This window comes from Triticum aestivum, chromosome 1B, assembly GCF_018294505.1.
Source record: "Triticum aestivum cultivar Chinese Spring chromosome 1B, IWGSC CS RefSeq v2.1, whole genome shotgun sequence".
Lineage (NCBI taxonomy): Eukaryota > Viridiplantae > Streptophyta > Magnoliopsida > Poales > Poaceae > Triticum > Triticum aestivum.
This window is the reverse complement of record NC_057795.1, coordinates 633,563,734-633,577,863: the sequence shown is the minus strand read 5'-3', so window position 1 is coordinate 633,577,863 and position 14,130 is coordinate 633,563,734. Positions and strand designations below refer to the sequence as shown.

The window sequence follows — 14,130 nt, the reverse complement described above, 5'->3', positions numbered from 1 at the left end:
GTTCAAATAATCTCATATACCTAAATTTTCTTACTAAAAATAAACTAGTTCTATTAATTCAACTAGTTCAACTAAGCATTTACTAATAAAAATAAACTAGTTATATTAATTGAACTAGTTCAAATAAGCATTTACTAATGAAAATAAACTAGTTATATTAATTCTACTAGTTCAACTAAGCATTTACTAATAAAAATAAAATAGTTACATTAATTCAACTAGTTCAAATAATCTCATATACCTAAATTTTCTTACTAAAAATAAACTAGTTCTATTAATTCAACTAGTTCAACTAAACATTCTAACATTCTTATCTACGAAATTCATCTAACATTAATCTAAACAATAGAAAACAGAAAATAAGTAAAAAAATATGTGTGTGTGTATGCGTGTGTACATGTGTGTGTAGTGTGTGTGTGTATGTGTGTGTGTATATGTGTGTGTATGTGTATCTGTGTGTATATGTGTGTGTGTGTGTGGGGGTATTACGAGCGGGCCGGGGTGCGGCGGCGTACGGGCAGCGACGGGGACGGTGCGACGACGGGCGGTGTGCCGGGGGCGATCGACGACGGGCGGCGGGCCGGGGCAATCGATGGCGACGTACTCGGGGCGCGGCGGCGCGAGCGGCGATGGCGGGGATGGCGATGGCGCACGGCGCGCGGCGGGGGCGGCGAGGGCGGCGGCGGCGGCGATGTTGCGCGCGCGAGTGGAGACGAAGTGGTCGACGATGGAACTGATTTTTCGTAAGTGTAGTATATATAGGAAGGGCCTTTAATACCGGTTGGAGCCACCAACCGGTACTAAAGGCCAATTTTGGCCAGGCCAAGCGGCGGGAAACGAGGGCCTTTAGTACCGGTTGGTGGCTCCAACCGGTACTAAAGGCCCCACCATTAGTACCGGTTGGAGCCACCAACCGGTACTAATGGTCGTGCTCTGTCACCCGCGGTGCACTATGTTTAGTCCCATCTCGCCGAGCGAAGGGCAACCGCACTGGTTTATAAACCCAGCCGCGACTGCTCTTTCGAACTCCTCTATATAGCAGGCTTCTAGGCCTAACTAGGGCGCGCTACCCTGTGAGCCTGTCGGCCCTTCTGGGCCTGAATTTGCACACCCTAGGTCTGGCAGGCCCACCGGGCAGTGCCCCAACAATTTTTTACATTTTTGTTTTCTTTTCTGCATTATTTATTTTCTTCTATTTATTTTTGAGTAATTTTTTATATAGTTTTTTTCTTTTCTGCATTATTTTTTTCTTCTACTTATTTCTGAGGTTTTTTTGTTGTATTTCGTTTCTTTGTGAATTTTTTTTGCTTTATATAGTTTTTTTCTTTTCTGCATTATTTATTTTCTTCTATTTATTTTTGAGTAATTTTTTTATATAGTTTTTTTCCTGCATTTAGCTTCTTTGTGAATATGTTTGCTTTAGTTGCTTCGAATGCTGCATAATGCTTCATTTTGGAGTGATTTTCAATTTCAGAACGTGTTGGAAATTGTTGAGGTTGCTTCGAATGCTTTTATTCATCGAAAAGAAAGGATCAAACTAAACTTTTATTCATCGAAAGCAAAAGATAACTATGGATCAAACTAAGATAAGTAAAGGCAAAAGATAGTGGAGGTGGTACGATATCGGGGCACCTCCCCCAAGCTTGGCGAAAGCCAAGGGGAGTGCCCATACCCGATACTCAATTTTCTTTTGGTGATGAAGAAGGAGGTGGTGGTGATGAAGTGGTAGTGATCTTGTCCTTCATGATCACAGGATTCTCCAGCCAACGGATGACGCTCCGGAGGAAGGTGATGTGCTCTTGCAACAGAATATTTTCACGAGTGAGATATTTATTTTGCACACGAACCATTTCAATGATCCGAAAGGCTTCAATCTCAGTGGGGGTAAGATGATCATAGTAAGGTTTAAGGATATCTTTTCTTCCTCCTCGGCAGGCAGGGCTTGCTCGACCACCGGTGCTGGATCTCTGATGGCCTCCTGGCTCTTGCTACCTTCGAGAGGTTCTTCAGGCCCCTCTTTCTTTAGCTCAATTTTCATCAACCAAGCATCATCTTCTACTTTGTTGGAGGAGGGACAAGACATGATGCCTGGCTTAACATATCTGACCGAAAATAGCAAGAAAAGAAAACAGAAGATTTCTCCACAGTACGGTGATCAATAGGTTCGGGGGTATATAAAGATTTTTTATCTTGGGAAACAAGCAAATGGAAGAAAAACAGACTCCGGAAGGTACCCGAGGTTTAAGGATATCTGACCGAAAACCCATTTTGTTGTGATTTACTGTTTCACGGTCATTTAGCTCTCTAAACAAATTGGTAAATGACTGAAAAACAACAAATGATGTAAGAACGTGTTGGAAATTGATGACGTCGCTTCGAATGCTGCATAATGCCGGCTCAAAAAATGCCTGGAGTTCAAATAAGAAAAATGAAGTGCCCGTGTAACAGATGAGTTCTCGTCCGAAACCCTGATACTCCGAAAGAGATTGTCCAGTTTGTACAAGAAGTGTGTCCAGTTTTAAAGTGAGTGGAGAGGGTGAGGGCGTAAACATGTAAAAATATACATCAAAAATACATTGATTATCAATGATCTTTTTGTGTACAATCTGAATTGTCAATATGAGTCCTCAACGGTTTAGAAACCAGTGAAGATTCATATTGAGTCCACAAATTATACACATAGAGTTCAATGAAGACCAAATGCTTGTAATAGTTTGAGAAGTAACATATTTAAGGTGGTAAAAATCTTGCTAGGGAAGCGAGGTGGGACTAAAAATAGCCTGCCACAACCTCTTTACTACCGGTTCATGCCACGAACCGGTACTAAAGGTGCTGGCCGGGCCCCAGCATCGTTAGTACCGGTTCGTGGCACGAACTGGTACTATAGATTCGCAATGAACCGGTACTAAAGCTCTCCTCCCGCCTAGCCATTTGAACCGGCACTAATGGAGTGCCGGCTCAAATGCAAACCGGGACTAATGTGTCTCAGATTTGACCCTTTTTCTACTAGTGCATTCTTGCCTCCTAGCACAGGGTTTGAGATAGTCTTCACAAATGTCGACCATCTCGGATAGATGCCATCAGCTAGGTACTACCCCTTGTTGTAGTGCCGCCCATTGACCTCGAAGTTCACCGGAGGAGGATGACCTTCAACAAGCTTGGCAAAGACAAGGGAGCACTGCAGGACGTTGATGTCATTGTGAGTTCCTGGCATCCAAAAGAAAGAATGCCAAATCCAGAAGTCCTGTGTGGTCACTGCCTCAAGTACCACACTGCAACCGCCTTTGGCGCCTTTATACAACCCATGCCAAGAAAATGGACAGTTCTTCCATTTCCAATGCATGCAGTCGATGCTTCCAAGCATCCCAGAAAATCCTCTTGCTGCATTCTGTGCTAGGATCCGAGCAGTGTCTTCTGCGTTGGGTGTTCGCCGGGTTGGGCGGGACAAATCACCGAACACCTTGCGGGCGAGGTGGGCGCACACCCGCCGGTGTATAGCCCCTGCGCGTCCGGAACGCCGGAAAAGTTGCTCGGACGGCGGTGGAGAGGCTGCCTCGGCGAGACCTCTTCTCTTTTCCGGCGGGGAATGGCCTATCTAGCTGTGGTTGGGTGGTAGACGGCGCCGGGATCGGCAGGGTGGCGGCTGGGGGGGGGGGGGGTCGGAGGCAAGTCTGGACGGTCGGCTTGACTTTTCGCCTGGCAATGTGGCCCCAGGTGCGCTTTTCCCTTGCGTCGGAGCCCCCGAGTGCCCCCAGTGTGCCAGGTTCGGCCTGCGACCGCCGGGCCCAAAAACGGGCCGAGCCGGCGGAATTCGGCGTCTTGTGGGCGCGACTTGGACGCTTTTTCGCCGCCGGCGCGAAAAAAATCGCCTGGGGAGGGCCTGTTGGGGGCGCGGCTGGAGATGCTCTTAGCTAGCTACCTCCATCCTATTTTTTTTTCTCTCCTCTCCTCTTTTCTCTTGGTGCAAATGGTATGTAAAGTAGCTCTTTTTGTATGTTTTTAACTCTCTCTCCCTCCCCCTCCCACTCTCCCGGTGTGTGTGTGTGTGTGTGTGTGTGTAAAGGCGGCTCGTGTGTGATGATGTGAATTATGTTCTCTATGAGGCGCACAATAGAATTAAAGAAATGATGTGCAATAACACGTAGTGCGGTAGTGGCACACACAATAGAATTAAAGGAATGGTGTGCATAATATATATTGCAAATGTAAGCTATCCATGTGTAGTGGCAAACGTCTGTTTTTACATGTGATCTAGTGTTCTGAAGATACACCGAGCCAAACATGCATGCCTGAACCTTCTATCACCAACTACTTACATTTCTAACTCTTACATTTAACTCTTTACCACATATGTTTTATGTTTGCTTGTCTTGCATTGGCATTGAACAAAACCAGGCCGCCGTCCGCTAAAAGGAGGTTTGTCATAGCGGGGATATTGCGAGCCACCTTCACTAGTGTAATCCGGCCACCTAACACCTCCCTATTAAAAATAGTTGTGAGCCTGTCAGCAATGAAGAGGAACAAATATGGGCTCAAAGGTTCTCCTTGACTTAATCCTCTTGACGGTTTGAACGGTTCCAACACTTCCCCATTCATTTTGACCGAGAAACGAACGGACTTCACACATTTCATTATCCAAATGATCCAAAGAGAGTTGAAACTAGCTCTCTCCAAGGCTCCCTCCAGGATCCAATCAACACGGTCGTACGCATGCTTTGGCAAGGTCCAGCTTGGACGCGCAGTGGGTGTCATGTGGGTTTCTGCTGTGTTGAATTTTATAGAAGCACTCGAAGGTTATGATGACATTATCTGTAATCATCCTGCCCGGAATGAAAAGACTTTGGGTTTCAGAAATCAAACTATCAAGGAACGGCCGTAATCTGTTCAGACATTTAGAAATTACCTTGTAGATCACATTACACAGGCTGATCGGTCTAAAGTGTTTACAGCATTGTGGATTTGTTTTTTACTATCGGGGTTAGCACTATGATCGTGGCATCAATCCCTTCCAGCATGACCCCATCCTCAAAGAAATGCAACACTACGTTGATAACATGCTTTTTTAACGTTTCCCAGTTCTGTTGGAAGAACCGGGCGGGAAAACTGTCTGACGCCTTCAGTAGACCAATCTGAAAAAGCACATTACTGATCTCTTTTACTGTAAACCTTTTCGTTAGGCTGTCATTCATGTCACCTGAAATCGAACGAGCTGGGAGCTCGAGTAGCTCATATGGTGTTACTTCCCCTTCCCTCGTGTTGTACAGTTGTTTGAAGAATTCAGTTACCTTTTCGTTGGCCTCTTTTCTGTTCAACCCGTACCCCTGCATTGTCCTTCAATCTCTTGATTGTATTCTTTTGGCGCCAAGTAGCCTTGCTGTGGAAATATTTCGTGTTTTGGTCCCCTTCTCTCAGCCAAGTGGCACGCGACCGCTGTAGCCACATCATCTCCTCCCGAAATCAGAAGTTCATCCAACTCATCGGACACCCTTTTAATTTTCTCATCGTTAGCACTGGACCTCTGCGACTGCATAAGTCTTCTAAGCTTCTGTCTCTTCTTTTTTATGTTCCATGACACTAAAGACTAAACTGAAATCTTTTTTAGGTCAAGCTGCCAACGACGTCTGAACTTTTCCCAACTTCAGTGCAACCTCGGACAGGCTTTGTACTGTACCCTCGCCATCCCATATCGCCTGAACTGCGGGTCCCAGCGACCCCACTCTTTCCCACATCAATTCGTAGCTGAACGAGGTGTTCGTGTTCTTTCGAGAGCGGTCCCTCCCATATGACAGTAGTCAGTAGGAGAGGAAAGTGGTCTGATCTTGAGCTAAGAATAATACAATATGCTCCATTCTGGATCGAGCAGCCACACATCCAGCCTTTGCATGTACCTTGTCCCATCCTGCTTGTTTATTGTCATACGTCCAACCCGGCCCTTGGTAGCCGAGATCGTACAAGTTACACCAAGGTAGACACTCTGAAATTCCCTGTTATATGTTTCAGACCGTTTTGCAGCAGAGAAATGCTCCCCTTGCCACATAGTCTCGTTGAAATCCCCAATCATCATCCACAGTTCCAGCTATTCCTGACAGGCGTCATCCTTTGCACCCGTCAGTTCCCGGCAGCCCCTATACCGGTAGCTTCCTTACCGCCTAACACACCTATGTTGCTCTCAGCCTCTCCACTAAGAGACCCTCTCATTTTCTTATACATGTCTCTGTTCATCTCCTTATTTTCCCCTAGACCTACATTAGACTCTGGCCTGTTGCACTCCATCCTCTTCCCTAGGATCGAATCCAGCTCTGTACCTTCCTTATCAGCCTTGCTCTGCACCTTTGGTCTTGGCTTGCCCTTCAGCATGCTGCTCTTGGTTTTGGTTGTTGTTGCTGCAGGAGGCAGGGGGGCAGTGTCAATGTCGAGCCCACCCGCATCATCAGTAGTACCAGGGATGCTCTGGTCAGGGTTGCCGTCCTCCTTCCCAACCACCACCGCAAAGGTTGCTGTCGGAGCGGTGGTAGTTGTGTCCTTGAATCGGGCCACCGGCCCGAATCCCGGAGGGAAGGGCGGGCTGGCCTCCCTGTCGTCGACAGGCCGGGGAGGGGTCAGGTCGATGTCGATCCCCGCCCCTGGCTTGGAGCTTGCGCCGGGTGGAGATGCTGAAGCAGCAACCACAGCAGCTAAGGCTTTTGTTGATGCAGAGGCCTCGGCCGTTTTTGGTTAGTGCTATCTGTTACTGTCCACAAACAAGTACGGGACAATGTTATGTGCTGAAGAGGAGCAGGAAGATTTTCAGGTGTAATAATCGGCTGATTGGGACCACAATTCTCGTGTACTGGGTTATCCATCAGTTGGATTCACTTGGATGACAAAAGGAGAAAGAAACGAATATCTTATTGTAAGGAACATGAATACTTAGGTTACTCAGTTTCCATAAAAGATGGCACTGCAAAATCAATTAGCAGCAAACTAACCAAGTTTACCATTAGTTCGTGCTTTCAGTAACACAAGAATCATGTGCAAGCCTAGCAAGAATGATGATGCTTATACCTTCTGAGTAAAAAGGTTATACAACGGCGCACGGGGAAATATGATGACCAATAAAGGAAAATTAGACTATTGGCTTATGCCTATCAGTAAAAAACTATGATCACACATCAACACATAACTGTTAGTGAATTTGGATCAAAATTACATTTGATTATGGTTACACTTGATCAAGGATGCATGGCAGGACAAGGTTAGTAACCATACAATATGGAAAAGAAACCAGAGTTTAGTATGAGCATGCCAAATACTTGGAATGATATACTTACAACTGGTATAGAAGAAGCACATTTGCATTTCAGACTCTCAGGTTACCAATTTTTCAGTTTTTGTATTTCATTGTTTTTCTCCTTAACTAAGGAATGCATTTGCAGCATTTCCAGTAGCTTACCCTCAAGAGTCGGTACTTTTTTTTCCGCATTAGCAGCTTCGGCTGGCAATATACAATTCTCGTCTAACTTCTTTTGTACTTCTATTTGCAGCACATCTACATTCTGCTGAAGCTTTTGTTCTGGCTCCATTTGTTTTATGTCAAGGGTCCCCGCTTCTGCTTGCAATCTGCCGATGTCCATATTTCGAACTGCCACTTGCAGTTGCTCTACATTCTGCTGAAGCTTTTGTGTTGCTTCCAATTGTTTTATCTTAAGGTGCCCCACTTCTGCTCGCAATCTGCCAATCTCGTCATCCTTATTTCGGACTGCCACTTGCAGCTCCTCTACATTCTGCTAAAGCGTTTGCACTGCTTTGTTAGCTTGTGCTGCCTCCACTTCCTTTATCTTCAGGAGCCCCGCTTCTGCTCGCAATCTGCCAATCTCATCATCCTTATATCGGACTGACACTTGCAGCTCCTCTACATTCTGCTGAAGCTTTTGTGCTGCTTCGTTCGCTTGTGCTGCCTCCACTTCCTTTATCTTTAGGGCCCCCGCTTCTGCTCGCAATCTGCCAATCTCATCATCCTTATATCGGACTGACACTTGCAGCTCCTCTACATTCTGCTGAAGCTTTTGTGCTGCTTCGTTAGCATGTGCTGCCTCCACTTCCTTTTTCTGAAGGAGCTCTGCATTATCCTTGTCCATTCTCATCAGTTGGTTCAAAAGAAAATCCTTCATTTCAAGTAATTTAGAAATTTCCTTATCCTTGTTTGAGCTCAGGGTCTCATAAGCTTGCTTCAGTTTTCTGAGCTCCGCTCTTAAATCTCCTGTGATAGCCCCATGGTCCACATTCTCTTGAATAATATCTACAATATTTCCAGCTTCCTTTGATTGTATCTAGCATTATAAAGATACATGAGTATGGATACAACACAATGATCAAGAAAATCAGTGACACTGACACACACAAGCTGGACACAAAGGATTCACATATGGAACTAATGTTGAAAACAGCAAGTATATAAAAGACACGGAGGGGGGGGGTGTGAATAAGGTTGCTTTGGCAACTGCAAATTAATCCACGGTTTGTGAATGCAAAAACTAAAATGGTACCTAACAAATAAATCCAAGATCACCTACTATACACAAGGTGGACTCTTCTAGAGACTGAGACCAACAGGCGTATCATGATTTAGAATACCATCCCTTAAATTCATCTTTGGCCAGCAAAGTGTCGACAATCTGTAAATTAGATAACTCACTGGCCAGAAACAAGTATGGTGCAATGTTAAGTGCTAAGCAGGCACATGAAGATTTTGGGGTGCTATAATCATAGGTTCGGTGCTGCTAGCTTCAGTAGTGCTAGTATATTCTCGTTAAACTCTAGATCAACTCGGTTCTAGAAAATATATCACTGAAAAATCGTTTACCAGTATAATAACCAAAAATATCAACCTGGTCAGCATTCTCTACTGATTGTGTATGGTAAGGCAGGTCACTCAACAAATACTGCAGAAAGAAAACATGGTCTAGTATGAGCCGGCCATATACTTCAAAAGGAAATGCTTACATTTGGTAAGGAGGCAATCTTGCGTTCAAGAGTCTCATGTTGCCCAACTTTGAACTTTTGGATGTCAATGTCCTTATCCAAAGATCGCATTTCATCTAGTTTACCCTTTAGAACCATTCACTTATTTATACAAGTAGAAGCTTCTGCTTGCACTATTCCAATCTCATCATCCTTCTTACAGGCTGCCACTTGCAGCTCCTCTATCTTCTGTTGAAGCTTTTGCACTGCTTCAGTGGCTTCCTTATCCTTGTTCCAGTATATGGTCTCATAGGTTCGCTTTAACTTTCTTAGCTCTGATACTAAATCTCCAGAAGTGTGCTCATGATCTGCAGTGTTTTCATTAAGCTCTACACAAGTTCCATCTTCCTTTAGTTGTACCTAAACATTACAAAAAAAAAGGACACAAAACAATGATTAAGAAAAACATTGGCATTCACAAGCTGGACCGAATGCTTTTGGGATAATTAAGTACCAGCAGTTCTGAGTTTTCAGTGTCCAAAAGAGCTTCACAAGTTCTTGAATCCTCCAAATCAATCTGAAGCAGTTCTGCATTGGACAGAGGAGGCAGCAACAGTGACATCAGTAGCAACATTAGGTGCCTTCTTCTACAGGTTATCGTCGCCCCAAAAATATAAAACGGCACATTTAATCTTAATAGTCTCTTCTCCATCTAGCCGCGGCACATAATGACCAACAAAACTGACATTTAGCAGGCACAGCATGGCAGCTCTTATAAATCAACACAAATAGCTCCGCTAAATTTAGGCCGAAATATCTGTCGACGGACAGGAACGAAAGAGGGGCACTATGTATTCTGACCGGCGAGCTTGGGATCATCGGAAGGGAGCAGCTTCCTGCAGGCCACCTCCCACCTGCTTCTGCTCAGCTCCGCCTTCCGGGATGAGAACATATAAGCCATCAATCAGGCGCAGGGAAGCCCAAAAGAAAACCCTAATAAGAGGACAGGAGCGGTCCGATGAATCACACCTGGTGGAGGCGGGAGTGGTTGATCTTGTCGCGGGCGTCCCAGAACTCGTGCTGGGTCCTGTTGCGCGCCTCCAGCCGCGCGCGGCCGGCGGCGAGCTCCTCGACCCGGTCGTAGATGCGCTGCCACTCGGCCAGCCCGCCGTCCCCCGCCCCCGCGCCACCGCCGCCGCAACTCATCGATTCGTATCGCGTGGGTGTTGATTTTCTCAATCTCGTGTGCTGCAATGCTATCTGAAGATGCTAGTTACCCTGACTAGTTACCCTGACCAGCTCATTGCCATTGCAGGAAGGTGGCGGTGGACTAGTGAAGACCGGAAGAGGGCGGTGGAGGCCGCGAGACATTTGGGGGAAGACTCTTCACTTTTATTCCTTTTTATTTTTGACATCTCGTTTTTACTTTTGCGCCCTGATACCTAAAAGTATACTCCCTCCATTCGTAAATATTAGGCTTTTTACAGATTATTCCAATATGAACTACTTTTACATACGAAGCAAAATGAGTGAATCTACGCTCTAAAATATATCTATGTGCATACATGCATAGTTCGTATTGAAATCTCTAGAAAAGCTTATATTTAAAATTGATGGAGTAGAAAATATTGATTCAGTATGCCTCTTCAAATTTTAGTACAGTCATAATTTCTCTTATATTGGCCATTTGATTCGTAATATTGACTCCTCTTATAAGAAAAACTACGAATTTATCTTACTGCATTCCTTACGAAATTTAGTTCCCACTCAAAACTCTTGTAAAAAAATTTGTTTTTTCTATGGTGCATTCTAATAAACTTGTTCTCCTGACTCACTTGAGTTTCAAATTTAAAACCATGCCACTTGTGAAATTGACACTAACATTCATAAGATCAAAAAAAGAAGTCATGCTCAAAGCTTGGATTTAAACAATTCAGCATTTCTCAGAGCAGTTTACATCCCGACTCCGCAGAGCATGCATCCTCGGGCTAGCTTTCTCAGCAACACAAAACAAGACCCAACACCCATAATTGAAGAGCAATAGAACGAAAGTTTTCCTGGAAAAAAGTAAGGCCCAACATTCATATCTCAGTCCTACGAGACAGGCGGGGCAAACCTCACAAGAGAGACTAAAAGCATCTATAGTCAGGCATCTCAAACCGTCCCCAAAGTCCAGGTGAACCGACCGGTCACTGATCGGTCAAAAAAAGAACCACCCATCCAGGCGCCTCAAATCGGCCCCAAATATCAGGCCGTCCGGCACCCCTCATATCCATCCCAAATGTAGGACGGATATGAGGCGGGCCGGGCATGTCCGGACGCTTCCGTCATGTCCGCCCGGCTCATCATCGAACCCACAAATACCCCCTTTGATGAACCCTAGACTGTAGTCCGCTCAGTCCACTCCACTCTCTGTTCACCCCTCTTCCCAATCAATCACCTCCTTTCCCAATCAATCACCTCCTTTCCCAATCCGACCCATGACAGATGATCGTATCAGCTCTAGCTCCTGTGGCTATGAGAGCGACGTCGATGCGGTCACTCTCCGCATCGCATTTGCGCCGCTCAAGACAAGATCAGGGCGGTAACAGTGGTGGCAGCTCGGAGAGCGACGCGCCATCCCCCTTCGCCCATCGTCGCAGTGCGGGCGATGTTGTCGGGCCCTCCCATCTGGCGTGTAGCATCGGTGGCAGCACCACCCCCTCCGTCACAGCCTAGGTACCCTCCACCCCCACAACCCCCCCCCCCCCCCCCCGGCCACATCTCAGCTACCCTCAGAAGGCGTCCATGGGCACCGTCGGGCCGGCGTCAGCTCGGTCGAGGACGCCCGAGTTGGAGGCGCGGGCGGCAACGCATGAGGAAGGGGCTGGTGGCGGGCGACGCGTTGGTGAGGCGTCGGGCAATCGCGTGTGCACCGGTTGATCCCGAGGACACGCTCATCGCGGCTGTCCTCCGCCGCTCCCTGAAAACGCGGAGTCAGATGCGTGGCGGCTCGGGCGAAAGAACGCCAAAGCACTCCGGCTTGCCATCAAGGTGTCAGAGCGTGAGGCGGCGGCGCAGGTGACGACGATGGTGAGAAGGCACGCTGAGGAGCAGGAGCACCTCCTTTGGAGTCTACCTGGTGTGCAGATGGACCTGTCGTACGAAGTTAACGACGGATCAAGCTCCGACGACAATGATCCTCCGGCGGCCGACGCCTACACCGACGACGAAAGCAGCACTGCTGACCGCAAGGGAACGGGCCGGCGAGGAAATAATGATTTCCTCCACCCTTCCCCCTTTAATTTAGTGTTTTATCTTATGTGTTAGGTACTGTTCGATGGAGACTGCATATTCCGGTAGATTTGGTGGTAGTTGGTTGATCCATGTAGATTTTTTTTCATACGTGGCATGTGTTTGCATGAATATGAGGGACTAAATTTGAGATATAGAGTGTCCGCTAACCTCATATTTGTGTGACGCGGTTAGCGGAACAAGATGACCTGGGGAAGTGCTGATCATTCTGTATAGTTTGTGGCACGTCTATTTTATCTTTATTTTTGGTGAGAAAGAACACTATGGTTGTCCAAATACTTTACTCTTAATCGTGGCATAATAGACTCTGCATATGGAAGTTATCCATATGTGTAGAGGCAAACGTCTGATCCAGTGTTCTGAAGATAAACCGACCCAGACATGCAGAGGCCTGAACCTTCTATCACCAACTACGTACTTACATTTAACTCTTTACGCCAGATGTTTTGTGTTTGCTTGGCTTGCAAAGCGACCGGACTAACTAGTAGCAAAGCAACTGAACCTTTTCATGATGCTTAATTAACAAATCTACACCTAACCTGCATTTTTCGACACTTGCGGTGGTGCAGAGCGCTATCTAGTGCGCGCGGCATTGTTATGCTAGTTGGGGTTGCTTTCAGCGCGACTAAAACTGCCCACTATATATTATCCCCTTTCAGTTTTGCGTCGAGTGGCGCAGTGGCGCAGTGCGTGGACCATTTCTGCTCATCATCCTGTCTTCCATAAACGCGATGTGCTCCTGACAAGATGGCACCTATATGAATTCAGCCAATCTGCGTTGCACGCTTGCTCCGCACTAGCTAGCCACGTCTACACAGTGTAGACTACACTTGTGCTCAGCTCAGCGTGGTCACCATGCAAGCTACACTGCCAAGCTCTCTCGATCGAAAGCCTATAAATAGCACTCATCTCACCCCAAACGCTCACACCCATCTGAAGCCATACTTGCAGTGGCCACTAGCGCACTACTAGTCGATCAATCTGTTGTTTCAGAGAGACGCCATGAAGTACTTGGCCCAGCTGGTGGTGGCGCTCCTGGCCTTCTCGGCGGTGGTGCTGATGGTGGCGCCGGCGGGCGCGGAGGCGGCGACCTGCGACGCGCTGCAGCTCACCCCGTGCGCGGGGGCCATCGTCGGGAACGCGGCGCCCACGGCGTCGTGCTGCAGCAAGATGAAGGAGCAGCAGCCATGCATGTGCCAGTACGCGCGCGACCCCAACCTCAAGCAGTACGTCGACTCCCCCAACGGCAAGAAGGTCATGGCCGCCTGCAAGGTGCCCGTGCCCTCCTGCTAAACCGACGCATGTACTATGATCGATCCACACGAGAGAGCCCAGCGCGCGCGCGCCTCTCTGGCCTCTCGCTGCATGTTTCATGAGTGTTGATGTATGTGGACCGATGTGCATCTGAATTTCTGAATATGCTGGATGGATCCTGCTGCAGCCTTGTGTTCTTAGTCTCTCTTATGAGTTTCGCCCCGCCTGTGTCGTAGGACTTTGTGAGTTGGGCCTTGTTTCGTGTAGCAGGGGAAAGCTAGTCTGAGATGGTTGGGATGTAAATGAGCAGTGCTGAATTGCTTAAATTCAAGTTGTTGAGCATGACTTTCTTTTTTCAGATTATGCATGTTAGTGTCAATTTCACAAGTGGCATGATTTAGAATGACGATTCGTTCCCCAGAGGGAGGAGCTCCCAACGGCCGCTTCTGGCTGTTCAAGTGTTTTTTTTTGTTTATAATTGCTACACTATAACTTTAACACAAAAAAAAGTCGAGTGGTCCAGAATTTGTTTTTGTCATGCTAAACTTTAAAGCTGTCATCCTCTATATTAAAAAGGCCATTAACAAAAAATATGCACAAATTTATAAAAATGGCAATGCTCTGAAAATAATTAAAAATTGT

The 14,130-nt window shown here is 46.6% G+C and overlaps 2 protein-coding genes across 5 annotated transcripts; one reads left to right on the top strand and one right to left on the bottom strand.

Moving 5' to 3' along the window:
• Positions 1 to 4,761: 4,761 nt before the first annotated feature.
• LOC123143886 (uncharacterized) lies at positions 4,762 to 10,286 on the bottom strand. 4 transcript variants are annotated; one of them, XR_006471134.1, is made up of 6 exons: positions 9,970 to 10,286; positions 9,802 to 9,874; positions 9,455 to 9,528; positions 8,983 to 9,360; positions 7,433 to 8,309; positions 4,762 to 6,730 (listed from the first exon to the last, which is right to left on the bottom strand). XR_006471134.1 is itself a non-coding variant. In XM_044562885.1 (5 exons), exons 4-5 carry the CDS (start codon positions 9,097 to 9,099, stop codon positions 7,767 to 7,769), a joined length of 660 nt encoding a protein of 219 aa, XP_044418820.1. In that variant the 5' UTR covers positions 9,100 to 9,360; positions 9,455 to 9,528; positions 9,802 to 9,874; positions 9,970 to 10,286; the 3' UTR covers positions 6,771 to 7,766. The 4 variants fall into 4 exon arrangements, 3 of the variants coding, with proteins under 3 accessions (XP_044418820.1, XP_044418825.1, XP_044418827.1); XM_044562885.1 differs by lacking the exon at positions 4,762 to 6,730 and having other exon boundaries at positions 6,771 to 8,309; XM_044562892.1 differs by lacking the exon at positions 4,762 to 6,730 and having other exon boundaries at positions 7,938 to 8,309.
• Positions 10,287 to 13,167: 2,881 nt separating this feature from the next.
• LOC123097658 (non-specific lipid-transfer protein 2-like) lies at positions 13,168 to 13,846 on the top strand. Its single transcript, XM_044519464.1, has one exon. It carries the CDS (start codon positions 13,237 to 13,239, stop codon positions 13,525 to 13,527), a length of 291 nt encoding a protein of 96 aa, XP_044375399.1. The 5' UTR covers positions 13,168 to 13,236; the 3' UTR covers positions 13,528 to 13,846.
• The last annotated feature ends 284 nt before the right edge of the window (positions 13,847 to 14,130 follow it).